Raw genomic sequence first — 21,875 nt, forward strand, 5'->3', positions numbered from 1 at the left:
TATAAGGGGTGGGTAGGTGTAGTGTGGATGAAATGAACAAGATGACAGTAGGAAATGGAGGTGAGATACGGAAAGCCCATGCTGCAATGGCTTTGGTACAGCTCGTCTATGGTGGATAAGACTTAAATATAATGAAGAACTCGTCGAAGATTCTTTTTAGGTAGACAATTAAATTGTTTGATGTACATATAAAACATGAGAATTCACAACATATATAGACCATTTCGCATAATTTATGGGTAAATTTGGCCATTTTTTCCGTTATTAAATTTGGACACGTGACAACAAATTGTACTAATCAATTCTGTTAGTCAATAAAGGCAAATATAATGCACTTTTGTAATGACAAGGGCACGATTAACTCCACTATTAATGGAGTACACATATACACCATATTGCATAGTCCAGGATAAATTTATCCTTTTATCCTTTCAAATCTAATACCAAAATCATATAAAACCAAAAGAAAATTTGATTTATCAAATAAGTTTGGTTCGATTTTCTATTTGGTGTGATTTTTCAGTATGAAACACCCGAGCCGTGGTTTGTATTGCTTGTTCTCCCAACAAGAAGAAAAATATGGCTTATCCCATATAGTTCTGGACCCATGCTAGACAAGTGACACATAAGGAGAAAACACACACATATGTGTATGTGAGAAAGCTTAAACCTCAAATTGGTTGAAAGATATTCCAAAAATTTGGTCCATAAGCTTCCTCAGTGTTTTGTGACCAAAAGACAAACTCAGTAGAACAACGTGAAGTTCCTGCAACAAGTTCTCTCCTTTTGTCCTATTGCCGTATTCTTTTAGTCTTTATAGTTAAGATACACCTACCCCATCACCACCTACCCAATATTACGTTTTGGTGACTAAATATATGGGGGGTGGGGGTGGGTGACTGTGGAGTGGATGAGAGGAACAAAATGGCAGCAGTTGCAGTAGGAAATGGGGCTGAGATATGGAAAGCCCATGGTACAATGGCTATGGTACAACTGTTCAATGCTGGGTACCATGTGATTACAAAGGTGGCTCTAAATGTGGGCATGAATGAAATTGTCTTCTGTTTGTATCGGGACCTTCTTGCTATTTCTCTTCTTGCCCCATTCGCCTATTTCCGTGAAAAGTTAGTTCCTTTTATCTCTTTCCCTATGTCCCCTTTTCATTGTTTCTCTTAATTCTGCCATCCAAGTAGTGTACTCTCTCTTGTTTGCAAACAGTAAGCATAGATCTAGTTACATTCAGCCTCTTTGTAGATAAATAATTGAACTGATGTAAATATAATGCATGGATTTTTGTGAATTGTGAGCGAATTACTGGCTCAAGCCCGTTTGGGTTAGCTTGTTGTAAATAGCTGATGAGTATTAAATGTTGATAAGCACTTTTAGCAGTTGGGGTATTTGGATAGGAATACTAAAACTGATAACAAACAATTGATATGTTTGGTAAAAAAGGTGCTGATAAGCTATTCTTTTGTTAAAATTGCTCAAATACCCTTCAACGTCTCAAAAAAATTATAAATTTGGTAGATCTTTGTGAAAAAGAGGAATGATGTATGTGGATTGGGGAGGCAGTTAAGGATTTTGTTTTGGGTATTTGAGAATTAAAAGGAATATCAAGGATAAAGCAGTAAAATCTTGATTAAACTAACGTTTACCAAATGCTTAGATAAGCCAAATGATGCTTATAAGCTTACCCAAAACACAACTCGGAAAATATTCGATAGTGATAACTTAATTGCTCCTCTGTGTAGGATTCTTTTTTTTTTTTAAGTCTTTTTTTTTGGGTGGTCAAACAACATGAAATAGGCACCCTCTAGCATACAATGTCAGGGAGAATACCAACATTAACACAAACCCCTACTTTCATGACATTCGAACCTGTCTCAGCACCACCATCAGAATCAATTTGCCAAGTCTTCATTGGCTTCTTTTTGGAATCCAATGTGGAAGTAGTTTACCTTGGCTTACTGTTGGATGCTTCCGATAAAGACCAAGCAACATGGAAAGTAGCTGGTTGGTAGAACATATACTTTTCAAAAGGTGGAAGGAAGTGTTAATTAAAAGCACACTTTTTAGCACTCTCACATACTCTTTTAATACCAGGGGCACCAGCTAGCTTACTGGAGAATTGGAAAGACTCCATTGGAAGTTCATATGGGACTCAACAAATGGGGATAGGAAGTTCCATTTAGTAAGTTGGGAGATCATCACGCCCCCCAAAGAGATGGGGAGGCCTTGGGGTGAAAATTTGCCTTGTTTCCACCATGCTTTATTAGGAAAGTGGATATGGAGGTTCGGGATTAAGGAGCACACTTTTCTGGATGGAGGTAATAACAGAAAAATATGGGACTGAGGAAGAGGGTTGGAGGTCTAAAAACACATTACGATTCCATTTTAAGTGCGATGCTGCAATAGTCTGGACCTGATGAAACTACTTGATGCTGCAATATCGGCTATTGTGTGTTTATGAGATAGTTATGAACTGCCCCCTGCAAGTTCCACCCAAAATAATGCCACACAGCATCTTGAAGATTTGTGGTAAGAGCTATTTTTTTTATTGGACAATAACTATTTTTTTGCTGTTGAAGTTTGGTTAGTCAACCTTGGCTAAAGTGGTGATGAACATATAGAGGCCATGTTTTCTACAATAATGGAGGCTTGTTGGGCTCATGAAGGTGCCAATGGATTTAGAGAATTGGGCCATGAATTTAAAATGCTTACACTAATTAGCCTTAGTCCAATTGAGGCCCAAGAATTTCAAGAAATTGAAGAAGTCTAAGAATCCAATCAAGATTAGGATTTCTTTTCCTTAAAGATTGGAATTTCTTATTTCTTGTTTCCTAGGAATTTAATTTTTGTTTTAGTAGGGTTATATTTGTAGTTCTAGTCAAACTAGGATTGTTAGTTGGTATCCCATTCCTACTAGAATTCTTTTTCCTATTTTAGTTAGGATAGGTTTTCTTAGCCTTATTCTTATTCTAGTCTAATTAGGATTAGTTTTCCTTAACCTTACCAATTTTACTCATTGTAAGGCCTATTTAAAGGGCTTAATATGCTGAAAATAAACATTGGTGATTAGTTTTTCTAAGCTATTGCTTCAAAAACGTGATTTATTTTATATTTCATTGTTCTTCTTTTATTCAATTCTTCTTGCAATCTTGCGGGATTGGAGAACGTGTGGGTGAGGTTTCTTTCCATCTTACATTCTTCTAACGTGAGTTTGAAGAACGCTTTCGCTAGTTTTGTGAAAAACTTTAGCGGGGTGCTTTTGTTTTTCTCTCTTCTTTGTACTTGAGAGGTGCAAAACCTTGAAAGTACATCAATTTGGTATCAGAGCTCAAGTTCCAAGTCCGAATTTTTAAATTGTTATCTTGTTCATCATGTCGCTAGACAAGCAAATAACAAGCTCGGGATCCTCTTCACTTGATGAACAACTTGAGAATGAAAGATCAAGAATTACAGCCCTTGAACGAGACAACGAAGAAATTAAAGTGCAACTAGATGACTTAAGGAAATCAATGCAGAATTTGACTAGATTGGTTAAAGGTTTAGCGGTTCAAAATCAGCCACCAAATCTTCCACAACGCCTACAACCTCCACCGCCACCAAGACACAACATACCAGTGCTACCGCGACGTCTTCCACTTCGAGATCCACCAATTCAACCGCGGAGAGCAGGACATATTGAGCAAGCGGAAGAAGTTATAGCTGACCAAGGCATGAAAATACTGAGGCGCCATGCTCACTATGATAAAAACTCAGATTTGGAATATTCCGATAATCAAGGTAGTGAAGAGTACGACTTTGATGAAGTTCAGTATCAACATGATAGAAGGAGATTTCAGAGAAGGCCACACAATAATAATCGAGAGAGGTATCAACGTGATGATATTAAGCTTGAGATTCCGGAGTATGATGGCAAATCTCAAGGCGATGAATTTATTGATTGGCTTATAACTATTGAGCGTGTTTTTGATTCTAAAGAATACTCTGATGAGAAGAAGGTCAAACTTGTTGCTATAAAACTTAGAGGTTATGCATCGCTATGGTGGGAAAACCTCAAAAAAGAGCGAGAGCTTGAAGGAAAAACACGAATTCGCACTTGGGAGAGAATGAAACGAGAATTGCACAAACAATTCTTGCAAGAGACATATGAAGAAGATTCTTACTTGAAGTTTCATTCTTTTAGACAAGGAGCTTTATCCGTGGACGAGTACACAAGAGAATTTGAATATCTTAGGCTCAAGAGCGACATTAAAGAAAAACCAGCCCGCCTAATTGCTCGATATTTGGCTGGATTAAATAAGCCTATTGCGAATGTGATACGATTACAGCCCCATTGGACCTTTGGAGATGTTGTCAAACTAGCCAAGGTCGTAGAGACACAACAGAAGGAAGCCAAAGCCACGTTTTCATCAACTACCATAAAAAGGCCTAACATTTTCAACCATGGGAGTGCTAGTTTGAGCTCTACAAAGCCACAATCGTCTACAACGAAACCATGTGTCCAGAAAGTTGAAGGGAAGCCAATGACTTCAGAAGCAATTTTTAAAAAAAGATGCCATAAATGTGGAGGACTTGGGCATATACTAGCTGATTGTCCTAACAAAAAGGCATTCTCCATCCTTGAAGGAGCAACTGATGAAGAAGGTTATAATGAAGAGCAACATGATGAAAACTTGGAAGAAGTAGCTGAATATGGAGATGATGGAGAATACCTTATGATCCAACGCGTTCTTCATTCAGATTCTAGCAAGGAAGAACCATGGTTGCGACACAATATTTTTCATACACGTTGTACATCTAAGGGAAAGGTTTGTACACTCATCATTGATCCAGGAAGTTGCACTAATGTAGTTTCACTAATGTAGTTTCTGAAGAAATGGTTAACAAATTGGGGTTTGAGACAGCCATTGCAGAAGCCATACCGCATGAGGTGGTTGGATGAAGGAAGGAATGCACAAGTTAATAAACGATGCCTTATTCCTTTCTCTATTGGCAAGAATTATCAAGATAAGGTCTGGTGTGATGTAATGCCTATGGATGCTTGCCACTTACTGCTTGGGAGACCATGGGAATATGGCAGAAGGGCAATTCATGATGGCTTCAAGAACACTTACTCTTTCGTCAAGGATGGAAAGAAGATCAAATTGCTCCCAATGAACCCTGAAGATTTAAAGTCAAATCCTAAAATGAAGGAGACATACATTACAAGAGCTAAGGTAGAAGAACACTTGAAGGAAGGAGAGGAAGTGCTTATTGTAGTACCTAAGGAGGTGGAATCTATCACCAAGAAAGAGTCATTAGAAGTCAATGACCCACGACTTCAAGCAATATTGGATGAGTTTCATGATATTGTTTCTGATACTACACCTTCTTCCTTACCACCAATGAGGTCAATACAACATCAAATTGATTTAATTCCAGGTGCACCACTTCCTAATAAATCAGCATATCGAATGAATCCAACACAGCAAGAGGCACTTCAACGACAAGTCGAGGAACTACTAGATTGTGGACTAATAAGGGAAAGTTTAAGTCCTTGTGCTGTACCTGCCTTGCTTGTTCCTAAGAAAGATGGATCTTGGCGCATGTGTGTTGATAGTCGTGCTATTAACAAGATCACCATCAAATATAGATTTCCTATTCCTAGGCTTGATGATCTTTTTGATCAATTACATGGGGCCAAGATATTTTCTAAAATTGATTTGAAGAGCGGTTACCACCAAATTCGAATGAAAGAGGGTGATGAATGGAAGACTGCATTCAAGACTGGCAAGGGGTTGTATGAATGGCTCGTTATGCCATTTGGTCTATCTAACGCTCCTAGCACATTTATGAGGCTCATGACCCAAATTTTTCAGTCATACATGGGAAAATTTGTTGTTGTTTATTTTGATGATATACTTATTTATAGCAAGGATGATCAACAACATTTGAAGCACTTGAGGACGATTTTTGAAGTTTTAAGAGAGCAAACACTTTATGCCAACCTGAAGAAGTGCAAGTTCTTTTCCGAGCAAATCTCTTTTCTCGGTTATATTGTCTCTAGTGAAGGAATTCATGCCGACTCGGGAAAGATTGAAGCTATTGCTAACTGGCCTATTCCAAAAAGCTTAACTGAGATTCGCAGCTTTCATGGTATGGTTTCTTTCTATCGACGTTTTATAAAGAATTTTAGCTCTCTTGTTGCTCCTATTACCGAGTGTTTGAAGGGAAACTCGTTTAAATGGACGGATGCTGCTCAAAAGAGTTTTGAAATGATTAAGACAAAGATGACTCAAGCACCTGTGCTTGCTTTGCCCAACTTCGATGTAATCTTTGAAGTTGAATGTGATGCTTCCGGAGTTGGGATTGGAGCTGTTCTTGGTCAAGAAGGTAGACCTATTGCTTATTTTAGTGAGAAGCTGAATGATGCAAGTTAAAGTATTCTACTTATGACAAGGAGTTCTACGCCATCGTCAGAGCTCTATCTCATTGGAATCACTATCTTTTACCTCGAGAATTTGTGCTTTATTCTGATCATGAGGCCTTGAAGTATGTGAATAGCCAACAAAAACTCAACATTAGGCATGCTAAGTGGGTAGAATTTTTGCAAGCATTTCACTTTGTTATTAAACACAAGGCTGGGAAGGTCAATCAAGTAGCTGATGCATTAAGTCGCGAGCCTTGTTTTGTTTCCGCCATGCAAAACACTATTACGGATTTCGAACACATAAAGGAATTATATGCAACAGATCCAGACTTTGGAGCTATTTGGGGTCAATGCTGGGAGGGTCCTCAGCGTATGTTTGTGCTTAGGGATAGCTATCTTTATCATGGTAAGCAGCTTTGTGTTCCACAAGGAAGTTTGCGTGAATTTATAATCCGTGAGTCCCATGAGGGAGGGTTAGCTGGCCACTTTGGGCAAGCAAAGACTCTACGTCTAGTTCAAGAAAACTTCTATTGGCCTAAGATGGTTCGGGATGTCAATAAGCTACCACGTTCAAATTACTGGCATTATTATTACTGATCGATAAAATTCGATAAAATCCATATCTGTAAAATAAAGAAAGGGGAAATTCTTTTATGGTAAAAAATTCTGTCATTTCAGTTATTTCTCAAGAAGAAAAGAGAGGATCTGTTGAATTTCAAGTATTCAATTTCACCAATAAGATACGGAGACTTACTTCACATTTAGAATTGCACAAAAAAGACTATTTATCTCAGAGAGGTTTGAAGAAAATTTTGGGAAAACGTCAACGACTCCTAGCTTATTTGTCAAAAAAAATAGAGTACGTTATAAAGAATTGGTTGCAAGATATGAAACTTGCATAAAGGCAAAAATGCACAAAAGCAATTCGGGTCTTTACACTCCTTTGCCAATTCCTACTCAACCTTGGGAAGATATTAGCATGGACTTTGTGTTGGGCCTTCCGAGGACTCAAAGAGGTAAGGATTCCATCTTCGTGGTTGTCGATCGATTATCGAAGATGGCTCACTTTATTCCTTGCAATAAGACTTCGGATGCAACAAATATTGCCGATCTCTTCTTTGATCATATTGTAAAATTGCACGGAATTCCCAGAACTATTGTTTCAGATAGGGATTCGAAGTTCCTAGGCCATTTTTGGAGGACTTTATGGGCTAAACTTGGTACTAAGCTAACACCTAGCACTTCTCATCATCCCCAAACTGATGGGCAAACCGAAGTTGTCAATCGAAGTTTAGGTGCTTTGCTTCGTGGGTTAATAAAGAAGAATCTCAAAGAGTGGGAATCGTTACTTCCTACTGCTGAATTTGCCTTCAACAAGTCAACCAACCGCACTACGGGAAGGAGTCCATTCGAAGTTGTTTATGGTAAGAATCCTCTTGGACCGCTTGATCTTTCCCCTCTTCTGGTTACTCATTCTTTTAGTGGAGATGCTGCTAATCGAGTAAAGCAACTTAAGAAACTACATGAGAAAGTTTGGGCACATATCGAGAAGCAAAATGCTAAATATAAAGAAAAGGCTGATACACGTAGGAAACATGTGGTGTTCAAGGAAGGCGACCTAGTTTGGGTTCATTTGAGCAATGAGAGATTTCCCAACCGCAAGTTTTCGAAATTACAGAAGCGAGCTGATGGACCTTTTAAGGTACTGCAAAAGATTGGTAATAATGCTTATCGCTTGGAGCTTCCCAATGACTTTGAAATATCACCTATCTTTAATGTAGCAGATCTTGCTCCCTACTTTTCTGATGACTCGAGTGGATGGGACATGTGGGTAGTTCTGATGAACATATAGAGGCCATGTTTTCTACAACAATGGAGGCTTGTTGGGCTCATGAAGGTGCCAATGGATTTAGAGAATTGGGCCATGAATTTAAAATGCTTACACTAATTAGCCTTAGTCCAATTGAGGCCCAAGAATTTCAAGAAATTGAAGAAGTCTAAGAATCCATTCAAGATTAGGATTTCTTTTCCTTAAAGATTGGGATTTCTTATTTCTTGTTTCCTAGGAATTTAATTTTTGTTTTAGTAGGGTTATATTTGTAGTTCTAGTCAAACTAGGATTGTTAGTTGGTATCCCATTCCTACTAGAATTCTTTTTCCTATTTTAGTTAGGATAGGTTTTCTTAGCCTTATTCTTATTCTAGTCTAATTAGGATTAGTTTTCCTTAACCTTACCAATTTTACTCATTGTAAGGCCTATTTAAAGGGCTTAATATGCTGAAAATAAACATTGGTGATTAGTTTTTCTAAGCTATTGCTTCAAAAACGTGATTTATTTTATATTTCATTGTTCTTCCTTTATTCAATTCTTCTTGCAATCTTGCGGGATTGGGGAACGTGTGGGTGAGGTTTCTTTCCATCTTACATTCTTCTAACGTGAGTTTGAAGAACGCTTTCGCTAGTTTTGTGAAAAACTTTAGCGGGGTGCTTTTGTTTTTCTCTCTTCTTTGTACTTGAGAGGTGCAAAACCTTGAAAGTACATCAAGTGGTTACTGTTAATTTGTTTTCTGCCCTTCTATGCTACTTTTCACCCTATATACAATTAAGCACGATCCAAGTAAGTTTGAAAGGAGATGGCATCAATTGCTCAATACAAATCGCAAGGGTTAGAAAATTCTGTGGTGCATATTGTATCCTTATAGAGGTTTGGAACTTTGAAGAGGTTGGAGCAATATGACTGATCAAACTATTCAATATTATGAAGGATTGAGAGGATGCCTACACAAGCACATACATATACACACATAGATTATATTCAAAGTTGTTCGAAGTATCATGGTATTAAACTTATGAGTAATGTAATGGAACATTGGAAAAAGATGTTAGATCATAGACTTAGTGACTATATAACAATTAACAGAACCAGTTGAATTTATGCTTATTGGATCTAATTAATAGAAACTATTTCTTTCCTGAAGAGATGAATGAAGTATAGGGAGAGGAAGAAGGATCTCCTCATGACATTTATTGACCTAGAGAAAATATATGATAGATTACTAAGAAAAGTCCTTAGTGGGTTCCCTTTACTTTGTTAAAAGAACATCCTTGGTGGATACTTGTGAAGAAAGGAAAGGACTGCATATCAAATATATAAATCCACAATGGACATGTACGAGGGACGAGGGAGTAGTCACAAGTGTAAATAGTAGGAGATACTAATAACTCTTCCTATAAGGCCATAACTATGGGTTACATCGGGGATTTGCATTGATGTCCTACTTGCTAACCTAGTTGAGTTACCAATTATATCCAAGATGAAGTTTCATGATATGTACTATCTGCAGATGATATTTTGTTAATTGACGAATTTAATACGAGTCAACCAAAAGTTATTAAGTCAAGGAGAAGCACTCTAGGGAATAAGAGTTTTAGGATTTAGTAATAGTAAGGCATAATATGACTGTAGATTTAACACTCCGGGAAGAATGAAGTGAAGTAAGATTCGATGGCATTAGGGTGTCTAAATGCAGACAATTTATATAAGAAGGTTTAGTTTCTCAAGAGAATGACATGATAGATGAAGATGTGATGCATAAAATTGAAGTACGAGGGTGGAAATGGAGGAGTTTTAGAAGAATGTTATGCGATAGCAAGGGGCTGAATAATGTAAAATGCAAGTTTGAATCTCTAAGGCCTAAATATCCATGATTTATGTGGCAGAAATATAGATGTTGAGATATAAGTGTGGTCATATAAATTGGACAAGATTAGAAATGACCACATTAGACAAAGTTTGAAAGTAGCTACATCTTGAGAGAAGGTTTTCTTGACCATAGACCTCGAAAGTCGAAACATACTAGTAGGTGCAACACTCATGCTATAATAATTGAATGTTCTAAAATGGGACAATGTAGACCTAAAGCACACGAAATTACCGTAAAGAATAGACATTTTCGTGGAATCAATGGAATTTTACTAAGGATAGAACATAATAGGTGAAACCAACTATTTGAAATCAAGGCTTAGCTATTGCTGTTACCGTAAAGAATAGACATTTTAGTGGAATCAATGGAATGTTTGCCAAGAATTCTTTTGGTTTGTTAATTATTTTATGTTACTGTCAATATAGGAATAAATAGGACATTTAGAGAACCTGTAGTTTTAGAGAATCCTTATTTCCTTTTTGAAGAATCAAATTGTTTTCCAGTATTGGAAGGAAATGGGCTCGAATAGAGTGAAATGGACACAGAGGGTTCATATAGACGACCCCAATTGTTTTATGAGTAGGTGGTTGATTGAAATATTTGTTTTATTAACTACTTGTTAGTCCACAATAATTGAAGCAAAGACCAAAAATTATTTTTTTTTTATGTTCTCCAATTGGAGATTTGAGTGTGAAACCTCGTAACAGACTAATAGTTAGGCTAATTAGATACCATTAGAATCGAATGTCTAGCGTTCTAATGATGATGTGTGGGTTGGGTTTGCCCAAAAAATGAAAGAGCATTACTATTGACAAGCGGGTATAGTAGTTCAAACTGAGGGTCCTGCTTTTTATAGTATGTTATATGTTTTCAGTCTGTTACTACATCACTGTATGGCAGTTCGCTTGACAAACATAACAAATTTTTCCTCTCATTCTTTCATCAGATATCCTTTGTGTTATATACATAGACACACACACACATGTTCTTTTGTATAAGCTCTTTCAAAAGGTTAGTTATGATATCTGCAATTATAATAGCATCACTAACAAATTTACGTGTTATGTTTCTCTATGTATAGGAGGTCGAGGCCTCCTCTGAATAAATGGCTTCTACTGTCATTCTTCATTCTAGGTTTAACTGGGTAAGTTTTGATGTGCTAAGCGTGTATATTTGGATTTGTTTTGTTAATTTCCTTAGTTTTGTTACACTCAATTAAAGCCTATTCCTGAAGAAGCCCTTTTTCTCTTTTGGCACTGAGACAGTATTTTTGGTAACCAACTTTTGTTCCTTGTTGGTCTTGGCTACACGAATCCGACTTATGCTGCTGCTTTGCAACCTGCAATACCAGTCTTTACGTTCATATTTGCTGTGCTCATGGGGTCAGTAGACATCAACCTTCCTTCATCTCTCTATTTTGTTTCTTTGTTTCCATCACTCAGAATTCTTGCATGTCCTAGGTGTTGAGGGAATCTTGTGTTGCTTAAACCTTTTTTGATAAGTTATGTTGTGTTTCTTAACTTTGTGAGATGTGAAAGATCATAGTGCTATCAAGTATCAGATGTTGTATTCTTTTTTTTTTGATGAAGTAAGATAATATCATTGAAAGGACATCTGGAAGATGCCAAATTACAAGAACAGAAATTATGTTAGCTCCCGTACAAAAGACAAAAAACATTGTAAGCTCAAGAGTGCCTATGCTAGAACCAGGGAGCTAACAAAATCCCAAAAAGTGTCAACGCTATTAACAGGGGAAAGAAAGTTCCAACTGAACAAACTAACTAAACATCTAGCTTTTAGGGAATGTGTTGGAGTTGATATTCCATCAAAACATCTGCCATTTCTTTCCTTCCAAACAATCCAAAATATGACTGCTGGGATCATTCTCCATATTCTTTTGATGGCTTTGTCAACTCTCCAAAAAATCCAGCTAATATAGGCTTCCTTGATGGTCCAGATGTTGTATTCTTAATACCAAAATTGTTTTGTTGCTTTAAATTGGAGGCTTGGAGCAATCACAATTCACAAGTACTTTATTTTTGTGCATAGAATGAGAATAATTACAGTCAATTCGAGAATCTTTATCCTCCAAATTGATACATGCAACACCGAGATAAATCTCAGTCACTATCTTGGAGAGTTGGACCTTCTAAGTAAATTGCAGAAACACTCCTGCCGAGAGGATAAAAAATGGCACAATATAGATGAGACATAGAGAAGTGATAGCTTGAAGCAAACACAGACACAAGATAAAAATAGATAGGAGTAGAAGAAGATTTGAATTAGAGACAAACTTGATTTTAATATGTCATATGGTAAAAGGAACCAAATACGTTCAATTATGGAATCAAAGAAAGCATCTAATTTACTAAAGAGGATTGAATCCTCAAGCAAGCTCCATTGGAGTAATGGTCAGCAAAGGCATAGCCCCAAAACGACATCGTTCTGCTCCATTCATTGCTTGATTATATCACAAATATATGGCGATGAAGTTAAATGTCTTATAGTTCAGGAGCATTTTGATTATGTATAAATGTTTAGTGAGGATTGGATGTTAGAGACTTCAGAATCTCCGATAGGGAATGGTCTAGATAATTTTGTTGAAAGGGAATGCTGAACCCTACTGCCTTAGCTGCTTTAAAAACAAAGAAGCTAGCTCTGTATAAATTAATTACGTTCTCCTTGAAGAAACTTAAATAAGCAACTACTTATCATTTTGGGGTACTATGAGAAGAACAACTATGCATCAGTGGCTTTTACATTTCATATGTCATAGGAGGGTGCTAATGAAGTAACCTTCTGTATTTCTATTGGTGCTATTTACTTGGAACATTGATCTTTCTATTATCTAAAACAGCAAGTTCCCAAATGGAAGCCATAAAGCCTTGGCTGGTGGTAGTGGGTTCGTTCCTTTTCTAGTCTCAGTTTCTTGTCCATATAATGGCTTCCTTTCTTTACCTGTTATTTGTCTTCAATTCGTGCATTTCTGGTATTGTCACATAACTTATCTGTTGCAGCTGTTGACCTGCTCAACATTATTTGTATGTGTTATTTATGCAGTACAGAAACAGTGAAGCTTCTTACTGTCGAAGGTCAGGGAAAGGTTGGAGGTACCATTGTTTGTGTTTCTGGGGCGATTTTAATGGCTGTATTCCGTGGTCCAGTGGTATTTGGAGATGGCACATCAGACTTCACAGCCCACATTGAGATAAGTGCTAAGGGTCAACCCGAGCCTGCTGGATGGCCAATGTCTAGTTTTCTGGAGCTGGGATTTGATAATTGGCACCTCGGCGTCTTATGCTTAATAGGAAACTGTATGTGCATGGCAGCATACTTAGCTATTCAGGTAACTAGATAATCATTTCAATTGCTAATTCAGATCTACTTGATTGGAATAAATAGCAGAGGCCGTTCCCAATGATTAAACTGAAAGGCTATGCACATATATAAAATATGTGTCTCTAGGCATCGGTTGAAAAAGTTAACCCCCAATCTTCCATTGTATATAGGATCTTTCACGATGGACCTCCTTCTCTAATAACATGCTAATGAAGGTGATTTTGGCATGCTTTGGTTGAGTGGCCTGTGATGCATTAGCATTTGCAGGGGGTCTTTGAAAAATTTTTTTAAATTGGTGAATGTTTACAATTGATTAAAGCCTGATAAAAAAGTTTAATGTACAGTCTTTGAAAAAAAAAATATTGCTACGTAAAAGTTATCACTTTACCATTTCCATGTTAAAAGTTATCACTTTCAGATTCATGATATCTTTCTCGTAGTTGTTTTCTTCTCTTGTGAACTTTTATCTATCAATTGCTATTCATCTGAAGTAGATTAATTTGCATCCATCTGGCTTATGTTGGACACCTTTTATAATTGATTTAGAAAGATGACTTTATTGAACAATAGCCAGATACCAATTCCAGTTAACAGAATCAATGTTTTAAAAGACTGATTAAACAACAACAACAACAACCCAGTAACATCTTGGGCTAGCTTGAAACGTTCTGGAAAATCCTTGAGTTTGTCGGTGTATGTGTTTGTACTGCTATGAAATGTATGCAGAGTTGAGTGGCTTATGAAATTTTTGCAGGCTCCACTTTTGGCAAAATACCCTGCAGGCTTATCATTGACAGCATATTCATACTTTTTTGGCGTTCTATTGATGATAGGGACATCATTCTTTATGACCAATGGATCAACAGACTGGTATTTGACAAAATCTGAAGTTTTCGCTGTGTGCTATGCTGTAAGATTCTCTTTAGTATCCTCTTCATGTCTGACTTGCAGTGCTTCTTTTTATAAGATACGAAATATGCTAATTATGGGAGTACGGAAGACCCTTTTATACACTTTCTGTTTAAATGGAACTTCTTATTATGAGCATATTTTTTTGATAACCGAAGTGTCCGGGCCAGCTTGCACGCACCTCGACTAATTCTACGGGATACCTGCTACCTCCTACCAGCAACAAGTACTAGGTAACTCTGTCCAACAAGGCTTGGACAGATGTGAATAAATTACTACCTAGTGTTTTTTGCCTCCAGTGGGATTTGAACTTGAGACCTCAAGGTTCTTAACCCACTTCGTTGATCTTCCTTTCACATTCACAGTAAAATGGGGCGCCTTGAGGTATTCTAGCCAGTATCATTGGAAGTCATCGCTTTGTCACTTAAAAGCGATGAGTGACGCGAAACGAGGATTTATCGCTTCAGGGGTGAAGCCATACGCTTTAGAGAAATTTGTGCTTCAAATAATAGTGCACAAAGTGACTCCAACAAGGATCAGTCCCTTCTTTGAATCTCAACTTTGAGTCCTTAATTAATATCAGGATTATTGTATGTTGGATACTAAATTTGATATTTTAATTGCAATTTAGTTTTCATTTTATTAAATTCATAGATGTTTGATATTTTGAAATTTCTCGTAAATTATGCGCTTCACTTCTCACTTTTTGCTTCAAGCCCCATGGACCTTGTTGCTTATTTGCTTTTTTTCACTTTTAAAAACACTGTTTCTAGCCGATCACCAGTACCAAGATGATTTAACATGTACCTAAGCAGTTGACACATCAATGCTCTTCATACTTCCTTCCCCTGCGTTGCTCTTTCATTTTGCAATCGTCAATGCATCATTTATTAAATATAATTTTTAATGTTGCATAGTGGATTCTCATTCATCTGTCTATAGCATCTCATGCCATATGGTTAATATGTAGACCGACAATGTTTCTAGTTGGGTGAAATGAAAATAGTATCTTCACAATGGTTAGTGTTTTTCAGGGAATTGTTGCATCAGCCCTGAACTATGGACTTATGACATGGTGCAATAAGATTCTTGGCCCTGCTTTAGTTGCTTTATACAATCCGCTTCAACCTGCTGCTTCAGCAATTCTATCTAGCATTTTTCTCGGGAGCCCTATTTATCTGGGAAGGTTAGTGCTCTGATATATTGAATATCCACTTTTATATCTGTCTTATGTTCTCATTTCTTTGTTTTATAGTCGTTTTGGCACAATGAGGACCAAAATGGTGTGAGGGTGCTGCGAAATTCTCCTGCTGGAAAATTGCCATGTTTCCTTTATTGACTTGCTTTTTTTTGGGAGATTTTTTCTTGTGAAACTATGCAATATTCCACTTGCTGAACATTTGTGCCGCTCGTATGATCTTTTCCTTATAGTCCATTTCTAGTTGTTCGTCGTTAGCCTCAAGTCTGAAGATATACCCCCCCGCTTTGTGATTGCAGCATTTTAGGAGGACTTCTCATTATAGCTGGGCTTTATTTAGTAACTTGGGCATCTTACAGAGAGAGGCAGCCAGCGATGGGAACTGTTCCTCACACTCCTCGGATGACGGATCCCCTAATTCCATATCAGATAGGACACATTTTCTCTGTTCCTTCTTCCTCAATATCAAAGACCACTGATTAGATAGTGCTAAGATATCATTTGTATGTCCTTTTCTTATCTCCTTCATGATAACTTGTAGTGCAGTTCACTGCTTAAAAAAATGATAATATGTAGTGCTTTATCAAGTTTTTTTTCCCTTTAATTTCCACAAAAAAACTCTTCCTGCAGAAGTAAAAAATCTACATATTCTTCTCAGCTTTCGGTCGTATTTCTTTGCCAACAATTTTAGTTTATTTTTACTTTCTACTCAAATCACCAAATTCTACTAAAACATCTTTGAGTTTTATTTTTCTACAAATTTTTGTCGTGAATCAATGCAATACACAGGCCATACTTAATATCTTCAATGGGACTAGGAAGTATGGAAGCCAACATCATGTAAGAGGTGATTATTGTTCCGCTGGAACTTTACGCACCAAAACATGATAGTTTCACATATCAATCTGAGTTAGGCCTTCTCATTGGTCTGAAAAGATATCTTCCTGAAATTAAACAAAACAAATAAGTAAAACATATAGTTGCTGGCTGTGATAGGCTGTTGCATAGTAAAATAGACTCAAAATATCAATCTAAGGGGGTGTTTGGCATGAAGGAACATGTTTTTGTGTTTGGCATGAAGGAACATGTTTTCTATGGAAAATATTTTCCTGGAAAATAAGTGATCTTCTAGTATCTGACTAGTAAGCAAAAAATATTATTCCAAGAGCAAATACTATGGTTGACGGGGTGGGTAGGTGCATGGTCGGGAGCCGAGGGTGGAGAGGTCGAAGGGTCGGGGTCAGTCATGTGTCGAGGGTCAGGGTCGAACCGAGGTCGGAGTCGAGGGAGGAAATGGGAAGGTCGGGGTTTGATGTTGGAGTTGGTATGTGGGTTTGGGTCGATGTGGTTGGGGGTGGGGATCGGGGAAGGTGTGACATTTGGGTGATAGGGGGTAAGGATGGTGGCCGAGGTTGAGGAGTGGTGGATGGGGTGGTGGTGTGTGGGGGTAGGGTGGGATGTTGGATTTGCCGGAAGGTAGGGCGGCAGAGGGTTGGTCCAGTTTGTGGAGGTGGCAAGGTGGGTGGGGTGAGGGAATGAGGACGTGGGAGGGTTGAAAACATGGTTGGGGAGTTTCGAACTTTGTTTTCCCTATTTTTGCCAGGGAAGTCATTTTTCCTCTAAAATAATTTCCTCTATACCAAATACACCCTAAGTCACTGATAATTTGATCCACTGACATTCATAAATATTCAACACTTTTTGCTAACTGTTTAGTTGTGTAAGTTATATTTTGATGATTAACAAACCAGAGCAGAGAACCAAGTTTCGTGTTCTAGGTTGCTACTAAGCTTGGATGCAGATGAGAGATGAAGCAGGTTCGTAGCAGACCAAAAGCAGAATGCTATTCAGACCCGAATGTCAGAATGTTTGCACAAGTTGGATTCCTCTGAAAGTCCTACCTGTTCCCTAAAAGGAATATGTAAACTGAAGGAGTTCGTGGTCTAAAAGATTTTGTAATTAAGGAAAAAACTTGCGTGGAAAGAGAAGGTTGTAGAGTTGGAAGCAAATAAGGAAACCAAATCTAAATAGGAGAGGTTTTCCTTAACCGAAATATTCTAGGTTTTGGAGCATAATTGAAGAAGAGTTTCAGCCAACTTTGTAAATATAAAAGGAGACTTTTTGCAGCGGTTCAAGACTACTGCTATTGAGAGAAATCACATAGAATTACTTCTGACAATAGCAATTACAACAAGAAGATACATCTGGAGACTCAAGCTGATCGACCGAAGAACCAGTTCTTGAATAGCTGTTCAAGTTCTTTAATTGTTAGGTTGAGTCAAGGTGTTTTAAAATGTAACCTATTTACTTTTGGGAAGTGTAATCAATAGGCTAATACAGAAACCTTGAGTTTTTGTTAGCTTCCTACACTAGAGTTAGTTTGGGAAGGGGTTGCTAAAATTGAGTTGATTGTAGGGGTTTGGGTACTTGAGTTAGTTCCTTTGGTTATAGAGTTGTAACCTAAAACTATTCTTTGAAGTTTAGTTGAGTTATGAGGAAAATCATACTAGGTAGATCATGGTTTTTTTTCCCTTGAGCAAGAAGGTTTTCCACGTAAAAATCTCTGTGTTGGTTAAATTTTCGCAATTATTTCTATTTGTGTCTATTTGCATATTTCAAAGAACCAGGTTCTTCGAAATCGTGAAAATTGGGTAAGACACAATTCAACCATCCTTCTTGTATCTAGGTGTATCATAAAATAACAATTGGTAGCAGAACAAGTTCTTTCATAAGAGGCTAATACCTTGAAAGAATCTACAATGGCTGCACCACCAGATGCTCAAGAAGGATAATCAATTGTCAAGCCAGCACTGTTTCATAAAAAATATTACTGTTGGTGGAAGGAAATGAAGCGTGATTTCTTGGAAGAGAAGACCTGGAGCTTTGGGATATTTTTGAAAATGGACCAAATATTCCTATGCTTGTTAATGACAAAGGTATTCCCATTAGACCAAAGCCAGGAGAAAAATATTTAGAAGAGGATGTCAAAGGAGTTCAAGAGAATGTTAAAGCCAAGAAGATTCTGATATGTGGTATTGGTCCAAATGAATACAACAGGATCTCAGCATGCAGAGATGCAAAATCTATATGGGATACCCTCTAGTATGCTCATGAAGGTTCGTCTCAAGTGAAGCAATCAAAGATTGATATGCTAACTGTGAGCACGTGATTTTTGCCCTATATGAATTATTCCCATAAATTCAAACAAAGTAAATTTTTTTTCCATTGTTTGCGATTTCGTGGATTTTGTAGCATTTTTTTGTTAATTGTTTGCATTTATCTATGCATGTTTATTTTATTTAAATCATGAAAAATACCAAAATATCATGCATTGCATTTAGAATGTGTTTTTACATTTTTAGAATTAACCGGTAATTATTTGTTTTATAGAAATTCGAAAATCACAAAAAATACCTCATTTTTACATTTTTGTCTTTTAATTTTTAGCTTATTGATTTATCTCTTTTAATTTAGAATTAAGTGTTGTTTATAATTTTTATAATTAGCTAATTACGTTAATTTCACACTTTTGGATAATTTAGGATTTTTAATTTTAGGACTTTAATTAATTGGATTTTAAAATCAAAAAAAAAAAAACAAAGAAAGGCAAAAGGGCCATTTTGTAGCTCAAAATCGGACTTGGCCAGCTTGGAACATCCCATTTGATTTAAATCCCTAGTCCATTTTAAAGGCCCAGAACATTGACTCATTAACCCTTTCCCCTCTTTATACCCTAAATTAGGACTGTATTCTGGGCCGGGACCGGGCCTTCGTGGGCCAAACAGGTCGGGCTTCGTGGGCCTTGGCTCTGGCGGTCCCGGGCTTCGTGGGCTCAACGGGTGGAACCGGCCCATGATGGGCCTAAGCCCATATGGTCCTGGGCTAAACGGGCCAAGCTCGTGGGTTTCGCGGGCCTAGCGGTTTTTTTAAGGCAATTTCTTGTAGTATCATGGCTATATTAAAAATATATATGTAGTATATATGTAGAAATCTAATTATTAAAGTGCTTGACGAAAAAGAAAAATAACAAAACAATAGTAAAACACTAAATTGTCATGCATAATAAATTAATAACAAAGTACAACATGAAGCATAAATACGTCTAATAATTTTGAAATAACACAAATTGTTGAAAAAACCTTAAAGACGAATTCTTGGATAAATACCCTCAACACAATGCTTTATATGCCTCCTTAAAGTGTCTGTGGTTTGAACAGTACTAAAATTTAAGACTCTTCCACAGTTCTTGCACTTTAATTTTTGGCCTTCTTCATTTTCTTCAACCACTTCATAGTACTACGAAATAAATAAGCGCACTCTTTCCGAACGAGGCATGATGCAACTTGAAAATTAAGATTGAGACTTGAAGTCTTGAAAATTGGAGATTGAGAGATTGAGAGAAATTTAGAATGAGAAATGAGTATTGAGTATTGAAATGAAGAAGAGGGAGGGGGGGGGGTATTTATAGTGGTAGAGAAGGTTAGTTTTGTAAATTGAAAAAAAAACTTGTTTGAATTTTGATTTTTGAATTTTGAATTTTGAATTTTGAAAAATCTTGTTTTGTAGTATATATAGAATTTGGGGGTAGGTTGTGATACAATATCATTGGTTGTGATACAATACAATATATATATAGTATACTAGTATAGAATGTTATGTATATATATTTCATTGTATATTGTCTTGTAGTATATATTGTATGTTATGTATATATATATTCCCTTATATATTTTCTTGTAGTATATATTGTATGTTATGTATATATATTCTCTTATATATTTTCTTGTAGTATATATATATTGTATCTTATGTATATATATTATAGCTTATTACTTATATATTTTCTTGTAGTATATATTGTATGTTATGTATATATATTCTCTTATATATTTTCTTGTAGTATATATATTGTATCTTATGTATATATATTATAACTTATTACTTATATATTTTCTTGTAGTATATATTGTATGTTATGTATATATATTCTCTTATATATTTTTTTGTAGTATATATTGTATCTTATGTATATATATTAATACTTATATATTTTCTTGTAGTATATATTGTATGTTATATATATATTGTAGCTTATAAATAATTCCACGTAAAGACAAAGAAATATTGCGAAAAGATATTCAAGGGTATGTCTTATAATTTTTATTACCAAAAATAACATATCTTTCTTAGTCTTCCTTCCCCCAATGGAATGAGCACAACAAGGTACTAATACCACCATTAGAAGGAAAAAAAAACTAAGGAAGATGTGCCAAAATACAAGTTACATATTAGTCTATGTATTATCTCTAACAAATCTCATAAATCCTTCAAGGTTCGGAGGAGGTTGCGTTGGTGGTGGTGGAAAAAAAGCTTGTTCATCACCACTTCCGGGCGAAGCCGAATCCTCCGCGAGTTCCGCTATCATTTCTTCATAAGCTTCATCTATCGCCGGTTGTGATTTTGCAATTCCAAAGTTTCTTCTTTCCGAGCGGATCCAATCTCTAAACAGTACTGATTTTTCCAAGCTATCCCTCATAGACGCTCTATGATCACCTATTTGCAGTCTTGCTTGACTGAAAGCGCTCTCTGATGCAACAGTTGAAGCTTGAATTGATAAAATATTCCGAGCCATCCTTGCAAGAATCGGAAAATGTTTTTCCCTTGCCTTCCACCATTCCAAAAGATCAAAGAGCCGTCTGGATTCTCCTTTTCAAGTCCCTGAGACAAATAAACTTGAAGCTCATTTAGATGTGAAGTTTTATCATAATTATCACCTTGAGAACCCCTGAACTCCGTCCAAGATTTAAGAGCTTTTAAGCCCACAGCTCTTTTAGACGATTGTGAGCTAGGCGAAGTAGGGGTTGGAATAGTTGGCCTAACATGCTCTAAGGCAAGTTGATAAACATTATAAACTGTTTGAGCATTAATTTTAATTGAGGCTTTTGCATCTGCAAGTGTAGCAACTTCCTCATTTGAAAGATCTAAAGCCTTATAAATATTTGAATACCAAAAATGAGGACCTCCCAATTTTATTGTAGGATTTAACATTGCAGCAACACCATAAATAGGAGGGATAAGAAAAAAATATTTTTTAAACTTTTGTTTCATTTCATTTATAGCAAGTTCATAAATGTCCCCACCCTCACCAAATTCAACAAACAAATCAGATAGTGCTGCAATATAGACTAAACAGTTTGAAATAGTAGGATAATATTGCCCAGAAAATGCATTTGTAGCAATTTGAAAATGTTCTAAAAAATCTAAAAGAATTTTAACATTCGTCCAATCTTGAGTAGTAAGCATTTCATCA

General features: G+C 36.6%; 1 protein-coding gene across 3 annotated transcripts; it reads left to right on the forward strand.

The window, feature by feature from the left end:
* The first annotated feature begins 381 nt into the window (after positions 1-381).
* LOC107808173 (WAT1-related protein At4g19185) lies at positions 382-16,233 on the forward strand. Of its 3 annotated transcripts, XR_012709315.1 has the most exons (8): positions 382-1,124; positions 11,201-11,263; positions 11,385-11,501; positions 13,180-13,465; positions 14,213-14,368; positions 15,402-15,553; positions 15,623-15,778; positions 15,865-16,152. XR_012709315.1 is itself a non-coding variant. In XM_075252809.1 (7 exons), the coding sequence occupies exons 1-7, from the start codon at positions 925-927 to the stop codon at positions 16,046-16,048; spliced, it is 1,158 nt and encodes a 385-aa protein (XP_075108910.1). In that variant the 5' UTR covers positions 382-924; the 3' UTR covers positions 16,049-16,233. The 3 variants fall into 3 exon arrangements, 2 of the variants coding, with proteins under 2 accessions (XP_075108910.1, XP_075108913.1); XM_075252809.1 differs by lacking the exon at positions 15,623-15,778 and having other exon boundaries at positions 15,865-16,233; XM_075252812.1 differs by lacking the exons at positions 11,201-11,263; positions 11,385-11,501; positions 15,623-15,778 and having other exon boundaries at positions 522-1,124; positions 15,865-16,227.
* Positions 16,234-21,875: the final 5,642 nt, after the last annotated feature.

Source organism: Nicotiana tabacum, chromosome 1 (genome assembly GCF_000715075.1).
Source record: "Nicotiana tabacum cultivar K326 chromosome 1, ASM71507v2, whole genome shotgun sequence".
In the NCBI taxonomy this organism is placed as follows: Eukaryota; Viridiplantae; Streptophyta; class Magnoliopsida; order Solanales; family Solanaceae; genus Nicotiana; species Nicotiana tabacum.